Genomic DNA, 19,530 nt, shown 5'->3' on the forward strand with positions numbered 1-19,530 from the left:
TTAATCGTGGTGACCGCCTGGCCGCCGGGGTGGCGGGACAGGCGGACGCGAGGGGGGGTGGGGCGTGCCCGCGATAAGGAACCCCCAGCTCGTTTTTGTTAAACGCCTCTCTATTTATTTGCCCGCGCGCTTCCTGTGCGAGGCGCTGCCCTTCCTGGCCTCGCTGCCTGTAATCAAAACATCGCATGCGGCGCGATCGTTAATCACGGCGCCGCCCGCCGACTCGCCCCCCCACCACCAACCAAGCCCCTCGTGTGCCCATGTCATCGTTTTTGCCCCGCGAGGAGGAACCCTCCTGGGTAGCGCCCAGGGATCCCCTACCCCCTCCACCCCCACTCGACCCCCGTTGCATGTGCTCACACGTCTTGTCCGGGCGACTCGGGGTCAAGAGGTCGCTGTGGAGCTTGGCTGTAATGCGATCTCGCAAGTCATCGTTTCCTCCGCTGGACGAATTGGATAGCGTGACCACAGTTGGGGGGTGGGGTGAGTTTGGAGAACGTCTCTCGGCTGTTCCCCGCCCGCACGTGTGCTGCTGGACGGGTGGTGATGGCCGGTGACATCGCCGGCTTCATCAGCTGCGTGTGGCTTGTCGGGGGTTTCCAGCTTTCCAGAGGCAGGATATCGACCACAAAACAAGTCGCCGATTTGAATTTTTGAGTCGGCTGTTTGGGTTTAACCTGCTACCCGTCTGACTACTCGTCCTGGCGAGTCTGTGCACAAACGCCACCCTCCCTCAGCATTTCGCTTGGGAGATCATCTCTGCCCGGAGCCTTTCCTGGACTCAGACTCCGGATCGCCTTCAGTACTTCCTCAACAGATGGCACCTCAGCCAGCCACTCACAGGGGGTGACTTCTTCCAATATTTGAGGCACCGCAGCCTCAGCAGGGTCATCCCCACTTTGTGTCACGATGTTTTCCTGGTTGAGGGATTTCCCCTCCCCCAGGACCTCACAGAAATGCTCAGCAAATCTGCAAACCTGTTCCTGGGGGTTGGAGATTGGATCACCGTTTTTTCCCCTAATGATGGTAATAGGTGTGGCGCTGCAGGTTACTTTTTTGATGGAGTTAAATAGAGATTTGTGATCGCGGACCACTGAGGCAGACTCCATCTCCTCAACAACCCGCGACCACCACCCATCCTTGCAGCGCCTCACGGCTCTCCGAACCTCCGAGCGTAGGCTGCGGTAAGCCTCCTCATTCTCTGACGTGGGATTCTGTAGCCGATGACAGTGAGCCTGTCGCTTTTTCTCAACTATCCTGAACACTTCCTCTGTCAGCCAGGGTCTCCCAAAGCAGCCATTGCAGCTGCATGAGTCACAGTCCTAAACCTCACCCATTTACCCTCGACATCAGGAGGAGTGGGGGAACTTTCATCGGATAACTGAGACCAGGCCACTTTAGGTTGGAATGGGGTCCTGGGTGTACACCCACTACCGGAGTGGAAGAATGGCAGGCGCATCTTACAAATGACTAGTCGATGGTCAGAGGGCAGATCAGCTGCACGGTAGGTCCTAGTGTCAAGGACATGGGCTCGCATCCGCTGGTCCGTTACTATGTAGTCCAGCAGATGTTCTTAATTGGACCTGGCATGCATCCATAACGTGTGGATGCGCCAATGCCGGAACAGCGTGTTGGTAATTACAAGCCCATGGGCTGCACACAAATCTAGCAGCCTCCTACCGTTGTTATTGAGCTGATCTGGCCCATGCCCTCCAATCACTCCAGATCAGGTGCCAGCATCATGACCAACTCGGGCATTGAAGTCACCCAACAAGATGACTCTTTCCCGAGGGGCCACTTTAGCCAGCACCTGTGACAGGAGGTCATAGAAGGCATCTGACTCATCGGCTTTGCCTGCATCCCTCCACGGATGTTCGTCTTTGGTGGGGGCATAAGTAACCACGACCACCACTTCTCACCTCCGGTTGATGGGAAGGCGAGCCCAAAGTAGCCTGGGGCTTACAGCTTCCCACACCTCACCGCCACGCTCCCACGCCCCCTTCATTCTGTTGTTCAAAAGAAGAGCCACACCCTGTTGTTTGGCAGTTTGCTGCCCCGAGCAGAGGACTGTCCACCCCTCATGGTGGCAGGAGCCAGAACCGGTCCACCAGACCTCCTGAATGCCACAGAGATCCAGGCGGTACCGGTCCAGCTCCCAACAGAGGAGTGGCAGCCTCTCCTCCGCAGTGAGCGTTCGAACATTCCATGTGGCCACACGAAGTGACTTTTCACTGTTTCTGGAGGAGCCCCGAGGGTAGAGATTCAATCTCCTGGCTCCGCCAATTGGGGTTTGGCCAGGAGACGTCATAGACGCCTGTCCCCCCGGGGCCTCCGGCACAAGCTTATTAGTTACATTTTTAATTCGTGGTTTTGTGGTAACATTTTTCAAGGTGGAGGGGTTACCAGCCCCTTGCACCCATCCAGAGCCCCCGTTTAGCCACTGTGGTGGTCACAGACGCCATGACGGGAGGGGCCAATCGGAATTGGCCCTCCCCCCACAGCACTGTCCACAACATCGCCCACACTCACACAGACACTCACACCTACACTCGCACCGACACTCACACCGACACTCATCCGTACAGTTACCAACTACACCAGGACACTCATCCCTTACAAACAAAAACACTCGCCCCCACACTCACCCTCACGCTCACCCTGTGAGCAGTGAGGGCAGGGTGGGGGGGGGGGGGCTCGAGGCGTCCCCCGTGTGGGAGGCAGCGATGCACATCCCCTTGGCAGTGACTCCCACGGAACTTTGTTTATGTTTGGGGGCTCCTGAGTGGGTTGGAGGCTGTGGGGTGTGGCGGTGGGGGAGGGTTCGAGGATGGTATTAATAGACACAGGGCTTCCTGTCTCTCTCCAGCTCTTGCTGCATGGTGGAGAGAGAGGAGAGGGGAGAGAGAGCAGAGAGAGATGGGGGAGAGAGAGGGGAGAGGAGGGGAGAGCGCAGAGAGAGTGAAGAGTAGTGTGGAGAGGGAGCAGCAGAGAGAGGGGAGAGAAAAGGAAGAGGAGCGGGGAAAGCGAGCAAAGAGGGGGGTGAGAGAGAGGTGGGAGAGGTAGAAAGGGAGTAATGGGGAGGGGTGGGGAGTGAAAAGAGAGGGGATGGAGAGAGTGGAGATCTGTGAGAGAGAGAGAGAGTAGACATTGGAGAGAGTTGGGACAGGAGAGAGGAAGGAGGGAGAGCGATCGAGGGGGGAGCCATCGGCAATCTCACCGGTGCCTCGTTTCGAGCCGCTGAGTGGGACTGTGGGGGGCGGCAGGTGGGGGGGCCTCTCCCGTGATTTATTATTTTACTTAAAGAGGAAGAGAATATGCAATATACACAGGCACAAACGCTCACTAGACTCAGATCCCCCATGTAGCCTCACCGGACTTTTGGAGAAAGTGCTGTTAACGAGCACCTGCACACACTCGCACCCTCGCACAAATGCACGCACACCCTTACACACACACACTACGCGCTCATGCATGCACACGCTCACACGTTCGGCGGTGTTAATTTGGCGGCGAGTGTTTGCCGGTGTGTATTTGGCGGTCTGAATATTATCGTTGTGTGCTGACAGTGTATGGGTGTGTGTGTGTGCGCGTTTGGCAGTGCGTGTTTGGCGGTGTGCGCTTTGTGGTTTTGGGGACCCTTCGTTTGCGTGTGTCGAATGTGTGTGTTTGTCGGTGTGTGCGTGCGCGTGTGTGGGGATGGTGGTGCAGCGGTTAGCACAACTGCGCTACAAACCCAGCAAAATGTGTTTGATTCATGCTCACGGCCAACATCAGTGGCGAATATCTGAACCAGTTCTGGGCCTCCCCTGGGTGAACTGAGCCTTAAATGTGTACCCGGTGCCAGGCTTCATAGGTGCTACACACGAACAGCACTTGCTCCCACAGCCTGTCGAGGCTATGGGAGGGTTCGTTGTCTTTGGTGTATATTTGACGGTGTGTGTGTACGCGCCGCGTGTTTGCCGATGCATGTGCCTCATGCAGTGCGCCTCTTGAGTGTGTCGAGCCTTCCCTCTGTGCGCCGCCGCTGCCTCCTCCGCTGGCGCTGCCATGGTTTAATGACCCGTTCATCTCCCCACTGCTCACCGCAGGCGGTGAATCTCCCGGCTAGCGAGCCGTGAAAAAGGTGGACAATGCCGGTTTCGCGGGGGGTGGGTGGTGGTGACTGCCGGCTTGGAGCGGTAGGGCTGGCTTCTGATGGATGGCTGCCCCTAGGGAATTGGGTGGCGGTGTAGGCGGTAGCGGTGGTCGTAGAAGTGAAGGTGACGGTTGTGGTGGTGGTGATGGTGGCGACGGTGATGGTGGCGACGGTGATGGTGGTGTCAGTGATGACGATGGCGGTGATGGTGGCAGGCTTTGTTCCAGTTGTATTTGCGGTGTGGTTGTTGCGGCCGTGGTGGTGTTGGTGGTCATGGTGGTACAAGTGATGACGACGGTGGCGGCGTTGGCGATTGTGTTTGCGGTGCACCCATGGCGGTGGTGCCGGTGGCGGTAGCAGCCGCAGCAGCGCTTGGCACGGCGTGTGGGAACGCGGCCGCGGTGCGGGAGCCTGGAGCCCCTGCGTCTTCATTCCAGCAGCAGCTGTGTGCATTTTTTTTGTTGGCCGTTGGCCGCTCGAGCTTTCGCTAAACGCGGGCTGCGGGAGAGGAGCGGAAATGGCAGTTTTCAGAAATATCTCAACTCCCCCGGATGATTCTGCCCGTGTTCCCATTTTTGTTGCCGTGAATCGTTTGTGTGCCAGTTTAATCTCCCCGCCACGCAGTCGGCCGGAACTGGGCCAATCCCTTGCTTTCGGACGCCGCGCGTTTCTCCCATCCACGTTCCCTCTGTCTCTCTCTGCCGCTCAGGTGAGCAGCTCTCGCCTATGTGGCCTCCTCGCCCGACCTCGCCCGACCTCACCTGTCCTCACCCTGCCCTGTGAGAGGTAGTTGATAATAGGGGGTGAATTTGGCGATGAAGTCCTCTTATCGCTAAAAAATGTAGCGGATCATGGGAAGCCATTCCCCAATGCAGATATTAGGAGGAATAGAGGGGTAAGGATAATAGGAGTTTTCGCTTTCCCGACAGCTCCCGCAGATACTAGTGGTTGTGGGTAATAGGGTCACGGATAAGGGAGGTAGCGGATAATAGGGGTCGCCCATAATCGGGTAACGGGTGAGAAGAGCTCCACGCTTGTAACACTGACAAGCCCGACACTAACCTCACCCGTTGAGGGTTAATCGGCACTGGGGGAAGGGTGTGCATCAATTAGTCCCTCCCTTGGCAATTCAATTAATAGAGCAGCTCCAGCATTCTTTGTAAATGTCAGGCACGGGGCTGGGTGCTTGCTGAAGACTTTCTCAACGACATCACAAGTTACGTTCTGACAATTGGAGTAGGGGGGATTAAGGGAATGAACACGAACGCACGGTGAGTCATAACCATGGCGTAGCCGTAGCGCTTTCGCCCCCACCCCCTTCCCCCCTCCCCCACGTTTCCCCCCGTTTCCGGGGGTTGCGGTTCGAACCCAGGAGCCACCCTGGTTGTCGCCGTGCAATTTGGCTACGCGCCGTTTGCTTCATTCGCAGTGGGTGTTAAAGATGATCCCCTGATTTTAAAAAAAGTTTGAAATAAAAAGAACCACGCCAATAGACTCAATTGGGATTCCAAACGTACAGCAGCATCAGCAGCATCAATCATCGCCCCCTATCGGCAGCAGCCTGATGCCCCAGGTCACTCTTCATGCAAATGAGACTCATGTCTTGGTCTCTTGAGGTCTCACCGGGTGGAACAAAACCAACCTGAAACTTGATGTCACACCCGCTGGTGACACAGTCACCGTAACGAGCGTCGCAAGGAGGCTGCCGAGCGGTTAGACCATCGCTGATGGTAATGATGGCAGTGACTTTCCCGGCAGAGCCAATCGCTCTGCCAGGAAAGTCTCAAGATTGTCATAGCAGGGCCCTGCATTGGGATGTTTGGACGATGTGGAAAATTAGCGTTTGGCTTCCTGTGGGAGGAGGAGCGGGTCGCGGTTACGGGACAGATATCGGGCCGTCATCGCTCCACGTGGCTTGCGCCCCCTACCCAATAGCGTCAGCTAGCGGAAGCTAAGCGGAATTGGGCCTGGTTAGTGCTTGCACGGTTGACTCGTCAGCGCTTTCCAGGTGCTGTAGGCCTGCTCACCTCTGTGATGTGTGGGCCAGGAGGTGGCGGTGCTGAGTGTCTCCCCCTCGCGCTACAGCAGCGGGGCGCTGGGTGTTCTCCAGGTTCTCCGGTCTCCTCCTCCCACCGCACGAGGCCAAACTCGCGTTCTCGGAATTGTATTTTTGTCCATACTAGAGGGGCGGTCGCTCCCGGGGATCTCGGAGGTAGCTCTGCGATGTCCGCTTCCGCGAGCCGTTCTTGAACACGGGAGGGCGGGTCGCCGCTGACTTCGTCACGTGACGACGCGGCGCTGATTGAGCGATCGGGATAACGGTGGGGGGCTTGGGCTGGAGGGTGGGGGAAGCGGGGGGGTGGGGGTGGGGTTGGGGGACGTGGGGTAAGTTAAATAAATAAACAGCTGCCCATGGAGGCGGTGATGCCATCACTCCGCCGCCTCCCGTGGGAGGCGGCTCGTGCGGCGTAAATCAGCGCCGCGCGACCGTGCATCAGGGAGCCCCCCCCCCGCGCGCTCCCACGCAGCAATCGGAGGCGACGCATGCCGTCACTCAGCCCTCGGTGCAACGCACGCACACAGACACAAACCCCCCCCTGTAGCCCGCACACTCCGGGAGCTGTTCGCAAGCGTCGGTGAAGGTCAGCTTAGCGTGCCTACGAGGGGGTTGGTGTGGCCGGAACCGTACCTGGAACCGCGCCCCGGCCGCCTTTGTCTCCCCACAGTGCTGATTTTTACACACTGCAGTAGGCACCCATTTAAGGCTGAGTCGACCTAGGAGAGCCCCAAGGCCGGGTTCGGAAAACATTCACAGCAGGTGATGCTCGCAGCCGGTTTGAACTGGGGTCGCCGGGTTTGTAGAGTGGTGCGCTAACCACTGTGCCTCCGCTCCACACATACGTACACACATACAAGCATGCACACAAAGCGTGCACACAAATGCATAAGACTGCAAGCCTTCACTCAACACATAAAACAAGCACACACACTGACGTAAATATATAAACTGAAACACTCACACAAAGAGCACGTAAGCACAGACTCAGACACAAAAGACCACATAAAACACACATGAAAATTTACACTCGTGAACACATACCATATACAATACCAAACATCACTCAACACACAAACCATAGACAAAGTTCCAACATATGTGGCCTTTAACAGACTGTTGGGGCAAGTGCTTTTAGTGAATAGTTCCTATGAAGGCCACTGCACTAGGTACTTATTAGACCTAGGGGAGGCCTTGGACTGGTTCAGATAATCGTCACTGGTGTTGAGTGGGAATTTAACTCGGTTCGCCGGGTTTGTATCGCAGTGCGCTAACTGCTACACCACCACTCCCCACTACACCCGCACAGATAAATGTACGGGCGCACGCACGTACGGACAGACGCACATACATACAGATGCACGTGCGTACGGAATGGGCACGTACGTGCGTGCGGCCCTAATGGAGTGGACAAAGCGAGGAGAAAAAGAAATAGGTTTGTGATTAATTCCGCGCTGGGGGTTTGTTATCGGGGCGGCAGAGTGCCACTGACAGCGGCCTCCAAATTGGCGGGGTTATCGCTGCGTGCGTACCCCTACACGCCGGCGTGTGGGGGGTACCACAACCACGCACGGCCGGCCTGCTGATGATGATGCTGATGCCACTGCTGCTGATGGTGGTGGTGGCGGCGAAGATCCTGCTGATGCTTCCAATGCTGCTTATGCCAATGCAGATGCTGCTGACGATGATGACGATGTCTCTGCTCCTGCTGCTGCTCCTAGAGATGCTGTTGCTAATGCTGCTGCATGATGACGGTGATGCTTCTGATGATGATACTAATTGTGCTGCTATTATTGCTTCCACTGATGATGCTCTTGCTGATTCCGCTGATGCTCCTGATGATGATGATGCTCCTGATGATGATGATGATGCTCCTGATGATGCTCCTGATGATGATGCTCCTCCTGATGATGATGATGCACCTGCTGAAACTGCTGCCTCTCATTACTGCTGCTACTGCTGACCCTTGGCGTCATCCACCACACGTGGTGTGGGTGGCGAGCGTGGTGATGGCGAGCATGATCGTGATGGTCGATGGAAAGTTCGGCGAGAATTCATTTGGGACGACTCGCCGTTTGGCCCCGGTTTCGCGACCCTCGCGTTAAACCAACGTTGACTCACGCGCCGAGCCGACTGCCCGATGACGTCTGGCCTTTGACGCCGATCGTTAATAATGTTTAATAGCGATCTCAACTTGACGCGATCGCCAGGGACACGGAGCGACGGGATCGGCCAAACCACGGGCGGCACGCCGGATGGATCCACCGTGAGAGTTGGCGGCGGTTTGGGGATGGAGGCGGCCTTCATCCAACAGTCTATTGATCACGGCTCGTTACGGCGACTGTCGAGATTTGATGTGTATTGTGCACGTTCATGGCAACTGCTCGCAGTCGCTCGTTTGTTTTGACTCTGAACTTGAAACGACGACGGTGAACACGCATGAGCCGTCAACTTCCTGGCGGCAGACGTAGCCGATTAACAGATATCACCGCAGGGGCTGGCGTGAGTGGGACTGGGGTGGTGTGGCTGGAGTGGTGTGGGGCAAGGGGAGCGTGGTGGAGCTAGAGTGGTGGGGCTAGGTGGAGCTGGAGTGCGAGTGGGTGCGGTGGGGTACGGGCGCCCGATGGCCGTGGCCGTCATCCGGTGGGATTCCTCGTTTGTGTTCCTGTTTTCCGCTGAAGCTAGAAGCAGTGATGGACGGAGACGGAGTCGGGGGGGGGGGGCGCTCCCCCCACCCACCCCAACAACCAAACTCCAAAGCCTCAACCCCCCCAGACCCCACAACGATTCTGAGAGGCTGTCTCGATCCCAGTCACGCGATTGACTGTGGTTCAAGAGTTGAACAGCGAAGCCGGGAGCATTAGCGAAGGCATAATGATCATGATGATGATACGAATCTTTATTTAGAGAGCGTCTTCCATGCCAAGAGATTTAAGGACACTTTAGATAAGTTCAGATAAAACAAACACATTTACAGAGAGAAAATCTGTAAACACACTTATTAGATTATAAGGGGAAGGGGTTGGGGAATGAATAGAATGATAAAATAATCGTAAGATGCTCGAATACATTTCGGGAGAATTAGGCCTCAAGCCTCGATGCAAAGAGTGCTGTAGTCATTACGAGTACTCACCCGAGCGGCGAGTACTGACTGCGTACTCACAGAACCGGTGAGGGCTGTGTGAGCTTCCGCGCGGGCTGGGCCGCGAGTCTCCGTGCGTGGCGAGAGCCTCCCCTCCGAGCCGCGCGTCAACCCCGGGGTTCTGTAATCTGCCACGGCGGGGATTCAATATTAGCGCCTCGTTATCAGACCGTGCCCCGTGCCCCGCGCCGACACGCCGTGTGTACACGCCGGGCGTGCGTGCGGCGCTGCGGTTGTCTCGTGCGGTGTGCTGGGGCCGGCCGGGGTGGTGAGGTTGAGTAGTGTGGAGGGGAGCCGGCTGAAGAGTGTGTTGGGTGGGGAGCGGGACCCTGACAGCGTGTTGGGGAGGGATCCGGAGAGTACGGTGAGGCGAAGGAGAGTGTGGTGGGGCTGAGTGGAGTGCGGTGGGGTAGGACAGCGTGGTGGGGCTGGGTAGTGTGGTGAGGTATTACAGCGTGGTGGGGCTGGGTAGTGTGTGGTGGGGTAGGGCAGCGTGGTGGGGCTAAGTAGTGTGGTGGGGTAGGACAGCGTGGTGGGGCTGGGTAGTGTGTGGTGGGGTAGGACAGCGTGGTGGGGCTGGGTAGTGTGGTGAGGTATTACAGCGTGGTGGGGCTGGGTAGCGTGGTAGGGCTGGGTAGTGTTGTGAGGTAGGGCAGCGTGGTGGGGCTGATTAGTGTGTGGTGGGGTAGTACAGCGTGGTGGGGCTGGGTAGTGTGGTGAGGTAGGGCAGCGTGGTGGGGCTGGGTAGTGTGGTGAGGTAGGGCAGCGTGGTGGGGCTGGGTAGTGTGGTGAGGTAGGGCAGCGTGGTGGGGCTGGGTAGTGTGTGGTGAGGTATTACAGCGTGGTGGGGCTGGGTAGAGTGTGGTGGGGTAGGACAGCGTGGTGGGGCTGGGTAGTGTGTGGTGAGGTATTACAGCGTGGTGGGGCCGGTATTCCGAGGTGTGGCTGGGGAGCGTGGTGGAGCCAGTGTTTGTGTTTAGTCAGGTGTGCTCGTGTGGTCGCTGTGCCCTGGCGTGGCCGACACTGGCGGTTTGCCGGTGGTGCCGCTGGCCCCATGCCAGGCGGGCGTGGAGTTTGGTTCTGGGAGGTTGACTTTGTTGAACCGTTTTGTTGTTGATTTTCGGTTCCAGATTAAATTCCGGGTTTGCTGTTGGTGCCGTGCAGAACGCTCACGGCAAGCAGTGGCACTTTACTGCCACGTTCACACTCTTTATGAATACAAATTGCCTTGACTTTTGGGAAACGTTGCATTTAATTTATTTACAGAAACACAGATGGACAGTCTCCAACGTGAGCCTATGGGTCTCTATTTGAGTGTATGGGTCTCTATGCAAGTCTATAGGTCTTGGTGGAAGTGAGTGGTAACCGGGCTGAGACTCATCAGCTTGTTGCGCTTGAGAACCCCGGTTTAATCACAGGTAATTGCCCAGACCTGGAGTCAAACCCAGAATCTTCGTGGTGCCGGCTCGGCTTCACTGACCCGGCCCGCGCCTCCCATCACGGGTATTGCAGTGCCTTCTCGCTGCACGCCCCTTGGTTCTGGGTGGCCACTTGTCCTGTTTTTTTTTAAAGAAATTGTCCTCTCGTTCAAAGTGTACGCTGTCCTGGGCCAGCCGCTTCAAATTAAAAGCCCTGATTGCGGAATGGTTTGGCCGCTCCGGACGCGCATTTGCACGCCGTGAGCCCGTCTCCCCCGTGCCACGAGATATTCCTCTCCATCCCATTTAGTTTTCTATCTCGGAGGAGGCAACATGGGCCGTTCTGCTTACACATGTGGGTGGGGGGGGGGGGGGGTGCGGGGATGTTTTGTTGTCCTGGTCACAGATGTCGCCCCCAGCCGCCAAGAGGGACCCCTAATCCCCTGTCCACCACCGCCCCTCCCCGCTCCTCGCCTTGTTCAACTTGTCATGCTTGCTGTGTCTCCCACTCTCCCATCCTCCCCGCCTCTCTCTCTTTCTCTCTCTCTCTCACATCCACATTAATTCCTCCCTCCCCCTAACATCTGCAAACCCTCCGTGTCTTCACAGGTGAATTTGGGCCTTTTAATTGGGCTGGAAGTTACCCAGAATGCAACGCATCGCGCCAGTCGCCCATAGACATCTCGACAGTGGCAGCCACACCCAGCGCAGTGCATTCTGGGATGGTGCTGGAGGGATGGAAGAGGAGAACACCGCGGCAGCTGCTCCTGAGGAATTCTGGGAAGAGCGGTGAGGCTCCGAAGCATCTCACGGGGAGAGGGAGGAATGAATGAGAGTTTGTTTTGGGTTGGTGGTGTAGAAATTAGCGCTACGCTGCACTTCGAACCCAGCGACCCAAGTTCGATTCCCGCTCACGGCCAACACCGGTGACGATTTATCTGAATTAGCCGTGAGCCTCCCCTAGGTCGACTCAGCCTGAAATAAGTATCTGGTGTGGTGTGCAAACAACGCCACTGGGGAGACAAAGGCGGTTGGGCGTGGTGTTGACCATCCCACCCCCTCGTGTGCCGTGCCGGCCTTCATTGATGTTCACTAACCGCACTTGCTCTAACAGTCTGTTAAAGGCTATATGAGAGATTGTGTGGGAGTGTGTGAGAGTCGGTGTGAGCAAGCGTGAATGACGTGTGACCGCAAGCGCGTTCAGACGTGGTAACGCGGGACCCCTCGCGCGTGCACACATCGTTCGCATGGGGCGAGTACTAGACGTCCGCCCGTACCGCGAGAGAGAGAGAGCTCTCTAACGGTCTACTTGGTAATGCTCCCTGTCTCGCCTCGTCTCCACCTACAAACCGAGACACGGCGACATGGGACGGTGGGGCATACGGTCTGTGATCCTTGTGTGACCCCTGGCGACCTGTCCCCGGTGCTCGTTGTTGTCATTATGATGGTGGTCCGGGGTCCTGATGATTTTGTTCCGGGCCATGCAGCGGTGTTACCAAATCTCGTGTGCCTTCTTTTGTGACCCCGTGCGACCCCCGTGCGACCCCCATGGCAGTGGAGGTGGCGCTGGCGGGGGACTACTTTGTGAGCAGCGGGGCGCTGCCCGGGCGGTTCCGCGCTGCCCAGCTCTCCTTCCACTGGGGGCGCTGCAACGACACGCAAGGCTCAGAGCACCGGCTCGATGGACAGGCCTACCCGCTGGAGGTGGGAGCCGGGCTAGCGGTGGGGGCTAGCAGTGGATACAGGTAGTGGGGTTAACAGTGGGGGCTAGTGGAATTTTGGTTAGTGGCCATGGGTCTAGTGGTGGTGGGACTAGTGGCCGTGGGACTAGTTGGGGTTGGACTAGTGGTGGTGGGACTAGTGGCCGTGGGACTAGTTGGGGTTGGACTAGTGGGGGTGGGACTAGTGGGGGTGGGACTAGCGGTGCTGGGGATAGCGGTGGTGGGAACTAGCGGTAGGGGCTAGCTGTAAGGGCTCGTGGACCAGCAGCAGGGCTGGCGTGCCGCCCAAGGACAGGTAACAAGGAGAGGTCACGTCAGTAACGTGCCTTCCCCCTCCTCGTTTCCTTACCTCCATTTTTCATGAGCTCTGTGGAGCGGGCGGTTGGCTCAGCTCTGAGAGAGAGAGAAATCGATTCCTCATGAACGCTCTGCTCGCTCGCTCTCACACACTCCCAAACACCCACAAAGATCCCCCATATAGCCAGCGCCACGCCCAACCGCCTTTGTCTCCCTAGTGGCAATGTTTACACACCGCACCAGATACTCATTTTAGGCTGAGTCGACCTAGGGGAGGCCCGGTTCAGATAATCGTCACTGGTGTTGGCCGTGAGCGGGAATCGAACCCGGGTCGCCAGGTTCATAGCGTAGCGCGCTAACCGCTACACTATCGCACCCACACACCCGCTCACACCCCGCTCACACCCCGCTTGCTCTCATTCACCCGCTCACTCGCACACCCGCTCACATACACACTCACATATGCCCCCCATACACGCGCTCACGTTCTGTGCTCTCCCGCACTCCGGCTTGCTTACCCTCCCGTCCGCCCGTCTGCCTGCAGCTCCTTTAATATTTCATATTGTTCACCGTCGCCGCCTCCCGCTCCTCCCGCTTGTAAACCCTCGTTAACCGCTCGTAACCACGGTGCCGGGCCAGGGGTGACAGCCCTGGCATGGTTATGTCCCTCGTTCTTCTTGTGGCCGCCGAGTGAATGGTTGCTGGCTGGCGTGAGTAGTGTGTTGCGATTGTGGTGGGTGTGGTGTGTGGGGATGGTGAAGTTAGTCTGTGGGGAGTGTGGGTGGTGTTTTATGTGGCATCTGTTGGCGTGTGGTTGGTGTATGTGGTGTATCATGCGGTGAGCGAGGAAAGTGTGTGGTGTATGTGTGGTGTACGTGTGGTTTACATGTGGGGAGTGGTGTATTTGTGGTGTACGTGTGGTTTACATGTGGGGAGTGGTGTATGTGTGGTGTACGTGTGGTTTACATGTGGGGAGTGGTGTGTTTGGGGTTTGTGGTGTGGTGAGTGAGGAGTGTGTGTGGTGTGGTTAGTGAAGAGACTGGTGAGTGAAGAGGTGATGTGGTGAGTGAGGAGAAAGTGTGATGTCGTGAGTGAGGAGTGGTGTGGTGTGGAGTGGTGATTGAGGAGAGGGTGTGGTGTGTGAGGAGTGTGTGTGGTGTGGTGAGTGAGGAGAGGGTGTGTGGTGTGGTGTGGTGAGGAGTATGTGGTGTGGTCAGGAGTGTGTGGTGAGTGAGGAGAGGGTGTGGTGTGGTGAGTGAGGAGAGGGTGTGGTGAGGAGTGTGTGTGGTGTGGTGTGGTGAGGAGTGTGTGGTGTGGTGAGGAGAGGGCGTGGTGTGGTGAGTGAGGAGAGTGTGTGGTGAGGGAGGAGAGTGTGGTGTGAGTGAGGAGAGTGTGTGGTCAGGGAGGAGAGTGTGTGGTGAGGGAGGAGAGTGTGTGGGGTGGTGAGTGAGGAGAGGGTGTGGTGTGGTGAGTGAGGAGAGGGTGTGGTGTGGTGTGGTGAGTGAGGAGAGTGTGTGGTGAGTGAGGAGAGTGTGTGGTGAGTGAGGAGAGGGTGTGGTGTGGTGAGGGAGGAGAGTGTGTGGTGAGTGAGGAGAGTGTGTGGTGAGTGAGGAGAGTGTGTGGTGAGTGAGGAGAGGGTGTGGTGTGATGAGGGAGGAGAGTGTGTGGTGAGTGAGGAGAGTGTGTGGTGAGTGAGGAGAGGGTGTGGTGAGGGAGGAGAGTGTGTGGTGAGTGAGGAGTGTGTGGTGTGAGTGTGAGGAGTGTGTGGTGTGGTGAATGAGGAGTGTGTGGTGTGGTGAATGAAGAGTGTGTGGTGAGTTAGGAGTGTGTGGTGTGGTGAGTGAGGAGAGTGTGTGGTGAGTGAGGAGAGTGGTGTGGTGTGAGTGTGAGGAGTGTGTGGTGTGGTGAATGAGGAGTGCGTGGTGTGGTGAGTGAGGAGTGTGTGGTGTGGTGAATGAGGAGTGCGTGGTGTGGTGAGTGAGGAGTGTGTGTGGTGTGGTGAATGAGGAGTGTGTGGTGTGGTGAGTGAGGAGTGTGTGTGGTGTGGTGAGTGAGGAGAGTGTGTGGTGAGTGAGGAGTGTGTGGTGTGGTGAGTGAGGAGAGTGTGTGGTGAGTGAGGAGAGTGGTGTGGTGTGAGTGTGAGGAGTGTGTGGTGAATGAGGAGTGTGTGTTGTGGTGAGTGAGGAGTGTGTGTGGTGAGTGAGGAGTGTGTGTGGTGTGGTGAGGAGAGTGTGTGGTGTGGTGAGTGAGGAGAGTGTGTGGTGAGTGAGGAGAGTGGTGTGGTGAGTGAGGAGAGTGGTGGGGTGTGAGTGTGAGGAGTGTGTGGTGTGGTGAATGAGGAGTGCGTGGTGTGGTGAGTGAGGAGTGTGTGTGGTGTGGTGAATGAGGAGTGTGTGGTGTGGTGAGTGAGGAGTGTGTGTGGTGTGGTGAGTGAGGAGAGTGTGTGGTGAGTGAGGAGTGTGTGGTGTGGTGAGTGAGGAGAGTGTGTGGTGAGTGAGGAGAGTGTGTGGTGAGTGAGGAGTGTGTGGTGTGGTGAGTGAGGAGTGTGTGGTGTGGTGAGTGAGGAGAGTGTCTGGTGAGGGGCACGTGGAGGGGACCCGGGGTGTGGCCGTGTATGTAACCATGGCTGCGGACTTTCGTTTCCTCGCATTGTGAATTCACTGGATGGGATCTGCACGAGGGGGGTAGTGGGAGGTCGGGCAGCAGCTGATGGTGCCCAGCAGGGTCCTCAGGGCCCCTCGCGTGCTGCGAGTGACGATTCATCGCTTCATCAGTTGACGTGTTCATTCACATACTCTGGCCTCTTCTTCCACTTATGATCCGGGCAGTGGGTCTGGCTACCTGGGTTGTGGGTGGAGCTACCTGAGCAGTGGGTCGAGCTGCTTGGGTACTGGGTGGAGCTACTTGGGTAGTGGGTGGAGCTACTAGAGTCGTGGGCGAGGCCTATATCATAAATACAAGGACTCCTCTACTTACGAATATTCGACCTACGAACTTTCAGAGATACGAACAAACCTGTCCCAATGTCCAGTTGCCTGTTCGGACCAAGAGTGGTAAGTTCAACTACCACGCAATCGATGGCAGTGGTGGCATCTAAATCTGCAGAACATGAAGAATCAGTGGCATCTACAGGCGATGATACAATTTTTAAAGCGATTCCCATGTTTAGTGCACATGTCGTACAACATGTTTGGAATCGAGTTGTGAACAGACCTCTGGAACCTAACTCGTTCGTAAGTACAGGGGTCCCTATGGTGATGAGGCCACTCTTTGTGTGGGCAGCACTTGTGACCTGCCTGGGCATGGGGATGGGCCAACCGAGGGAGGGCCTGCCTGCTCGCCACTTGTCCAGGTTGAGCCTCATAGACGTGACGCAGCTTCACTCCCTGTCGTGTGTCTCTTACAGATGCAGGTGCTGCTGTACCGGCCCAACACCTCCCAGAGCCTGGAGCAGGCCATCGCCAGTGGGGACAGCATGGCCGCAATCGCCATCCTCTTTCAGGTGGGGCGGGTAACAGGGTAACAGGGGTAATGAGGTAGTGAGGTGATTGAATATCTGGGTAAAATCTGACCAGCATGTACGGTGTGAAAGAAATTCAACATATATACATATGTAGTTTTCTTCATGGAGGCACACACTTGACTTGGAGGCAACACGTTTATTATAACACCCCGACAGGGTAACTGCATAAACGTACACTTGGTTAACTAGACCACAACAGGGTAACTATACCACAATGGAGTAACTACATAACCGGGCCAGTAACATTCTGACTGACCCACGATGCCGAGCGAAGACCAAAGGTCGAAGAGCCGTAGCACCGAGGGTGGATTCCAGAGAACAGCTCCGATCGGGGCTCGGGACTCGGCCTTTATCGGCCGCGGCGTGGCCAGGCTCCGCCCTTGGCCTCGCCCCCTTCCAGATCCTTCCCGAAGACTCTGGCCCCTACATCACGTGTCCCTTTCTCCCCCTTTTGGGCCCCCTTGCCACGTTGTCCGGTCACAAGCCCTCTCGGGGTCACCCAGACTGTCACGTCCTCACCCGACCTCTCTCTCACTGTCACCCGGGACTATGCCCCCCAGGGTCCGTTTCCATGGTATACCCACTCTGGGGCACGAGAGAGGCCCAAGACACACAGCTCCACTCTTGTGACGGTAGCTGGCGCTAACCGCCATAGTGACCCCATTTATGTCACTACACATACATAACCAGTGAGCGAGGTAACTGGTTAACCAATTAACAGATAACTGGATAGTGGGGTAACAGGGTATTGTGGTGATCGGCTAGTGGGGTAACTTGGTAACAAGGTAACAAATTACTGGGTAGTGGAGTTACTGGTGAATGGGGTAACGGGTTAATGAGAACGCAGGTAACAGAGCAACAAGGTAAATAGATGACTGAGCAACTGGATAATGGAGGTGCCTTGCTAAACGGGTACCTAGGTAATGGGGTAACCTGGTAATCAGGTAACCGGATAATGGGGTACTTTGGTAAAGGGGTACCCAAATAATGGGATTACTGGATTGCCCATTCACTCTCCCCCTCGCAGCCTGTCTCATTTGCGCCGCCCATCCCGGTTGTACCGCCCCGTCCGCCTGTGTGGCCACCGGCTCTCCTGCTCCCATCCACGCGTGGCGCTAATGGGCTATCGATTCGGCTCTCATTTGTTTGTGTGTGTGCATGCGCAGTGCTTATGTCTCTTTATATGCCACCTGTGAGTTATGGCGAGAGGGAGGCCGCCGCAGTGGGTGTCTGGGTCAATAGCAATCATAACCACAACAACAACAACAAGAACTATTACAGGCATAATTTATCCAGGAGAGCCTCCCCGCGTGTCATTGCCATGGCCACGTCCGATAATGGGGCCCCAGGTCCCAGGCCCCAGGCCCCAGGCCCCAGGCTCCAGGCCCCAGGCCCCAGGCACCAGGCACCAGGCCCCAGGCCCCAGGCCCCAGGCCCCAGGCACCAGGCACTAGGCCCCATGCCCCAGGCCCCATGCCCCAGGCCCCAGGCTGTAGTCGAGTTCAGGGTCTGGTTCTGTAGGATCCCTGTGGAAGCGTTTTGAATGGACGGAGCGATACCAGTCCACGCGGCATGGTGTTCGCCACCGCACACCAGTTTCCCTTTGCTTTGTCATTGTGACGGGTGTTGTTTTGCGCTCTCGCGTTTGCCATCATCCCAGTTGTGAATGGAGTGCCTCTGCTGTGGTCCAGCCAACACAAGTTAGCCCTCCGCGGGCTGATCATCATAGCTATTCCGCTTCACCACGTTCAGAACCCGCACGCGCGCTGTCAATCCCACAGTGATTAGCGAGAGTTGCTGTCAATTAACTTGGGAAATGTGCGCGGTGCTGATTTAATGTCCAATCGCGACTTGTTTAAACTAAACTGATTGCTCTTGCCGTTTCATAAATATTTAATCAGGAGATCAAATATTTACTGGAATGAAACGGATGGCGATAACAGTCGTTACATAACGGTGTTATGCAAAACGGGCGACGCGTCGAAAGTGGGTTGTATATCCATACAACGTGACCCAAATGGACTGGGTCATCTCACGTACTGCATGATGCAGCACCACCACACTGCAGGCCACAACAACAGATTCGCTCACTCACTCACCCACTCACTCACCCGCCCACCCAATCAACCACTAGCTCACTTGCTTACACACCCGCTCACTCACTCGCCCACTTACTTACAATACTCGCTCACTCACTCGCCCCCTCCACCACTCACTCACTCGCCCCCTCCACCACTCACTCACTCGCCCACCCACTTTCTCACCCACTCACCACACTACAGGTCTCAACGCCTCTCTTTCCCTCGTGCCGGTCTATTTGGGAACCCCCTCCAATCATTTTCTCTTTCCCCCCCACGCTCTCAAAACAGCGACCTCCAACCTCGCTCACATCAACAATCAAGAGACGGCGTCAACACCCTTTCTCTATTGCAGCGTCCACAGTGCCGGTTGTTGCTGGCCGCTTGCCATTTTTGGCCTTCGGGGCCTGTGCTCAGCCACAGTGGGGGGATATGACGTCGCAGTGTCCCCCACGTTGCGGCGACCCTACGGTTCTGAGCGTGTGTGTCTGTCGGCAACCCTACGGGTTTGGGGGTGTGTGTGTGTCTGTCATCCGGACGCGGAGGTCCATGACCTCGAGACACTGGTGATGGCGGTGGCGGCAGTGCAAGACTCGGCCACGCAGGGAGGTCTGCGAAGAGGAGAGGGGAAATTGTAAAGACGGCACCCCAGTGTAATTCCACGCCACTGCTGGTGGAGAGAAGAGATCCGGGAAGCCTTGGGAGGAATGTCGTTGGGGAGAGTGAGGGGGGGCAGGGGAGAGAGGGGGGGCAGGGGAGAGACGGGATCCTTCTCGACACACGCCCAGAGAGAAGCAGCGGTGTGGGAGGGACGTGGGAGTCCGGGAGATGGACAGCGAGCGAATGTGTCTGCGCGTGCCGCGCGCGTATCATAACTCAGCCTGAGTGAGTGGACTTGTCACGGGTGTCACCCGTGGACTTGTTCGTCACTGCGAAGCGGGAGACGTTGTTGCCGCATCTCGCCGGCCGGCGCTGTCAGCTTTCGCCCCGGGTCGCGCCGTGCCATCTCAAACCGAATTCTCGTCCGGGCATTCCGTGTGTCATGCGTGCCACGTGTGTGTGTCACGGTCAGCACGCTACGCTATGAACCCAACGATCCATGTTAATTTCCCGCTCAAGGTCAACACCAGTCACGAATATCTGAATCGGTCCTGGGCCTC

The 19,530-nt window shown here is 56.8% G+C and overlaps 1 protein-coding gene across 3 annotated transcripts in view; it reads left to right on the forward strand.

Moving 5' to 3' along the window:
• Positions 1-19,530, forward strand: part of LOC116951263 (receptor-type tyrosine-protein phosphatase gamma) — a 76,665-nt gene that overhangs the window by 24,575 nt on the left and 32,560 nt on the right. For all 3 annotated transcript variants that reach the window (XM_032969766.2, XM_032969767.2, XM_032969768.2), the window contains exons 3-5: positions 11,361-11,540; positions 12,307-12,455; positions 16,176-16,271. In XM_032969766.2, the coding sequence (XP_032825657.2) occupies positions 11,361-11,540; positions 12,307-12,455; positions 16,176-16,271 (425 nt within the window). The remainder of the gene's footprint in view (positions 1-11,360; positions 11,541-12,306; positions 12,456-16,175; positions 16,272-19,530) is intronic.

This window comes from Petromyzon marinus, chromosome 42 (genome assembly GCF_048934315.1).
Source record: "Petromyzon marinus isolate PM22_M1 ecotype Great Lakes invasive population chromosome 42, UKy_Petmar_22M1.pri1.0, whole genome shotgun sequence".
Lineage (NCBI taxonomy): Eukaryota > Metazoa > Chordata > Hyperoartia > Petromyzontiformes > Petromyzontidae > Petromyzon > Petromyzon marinus.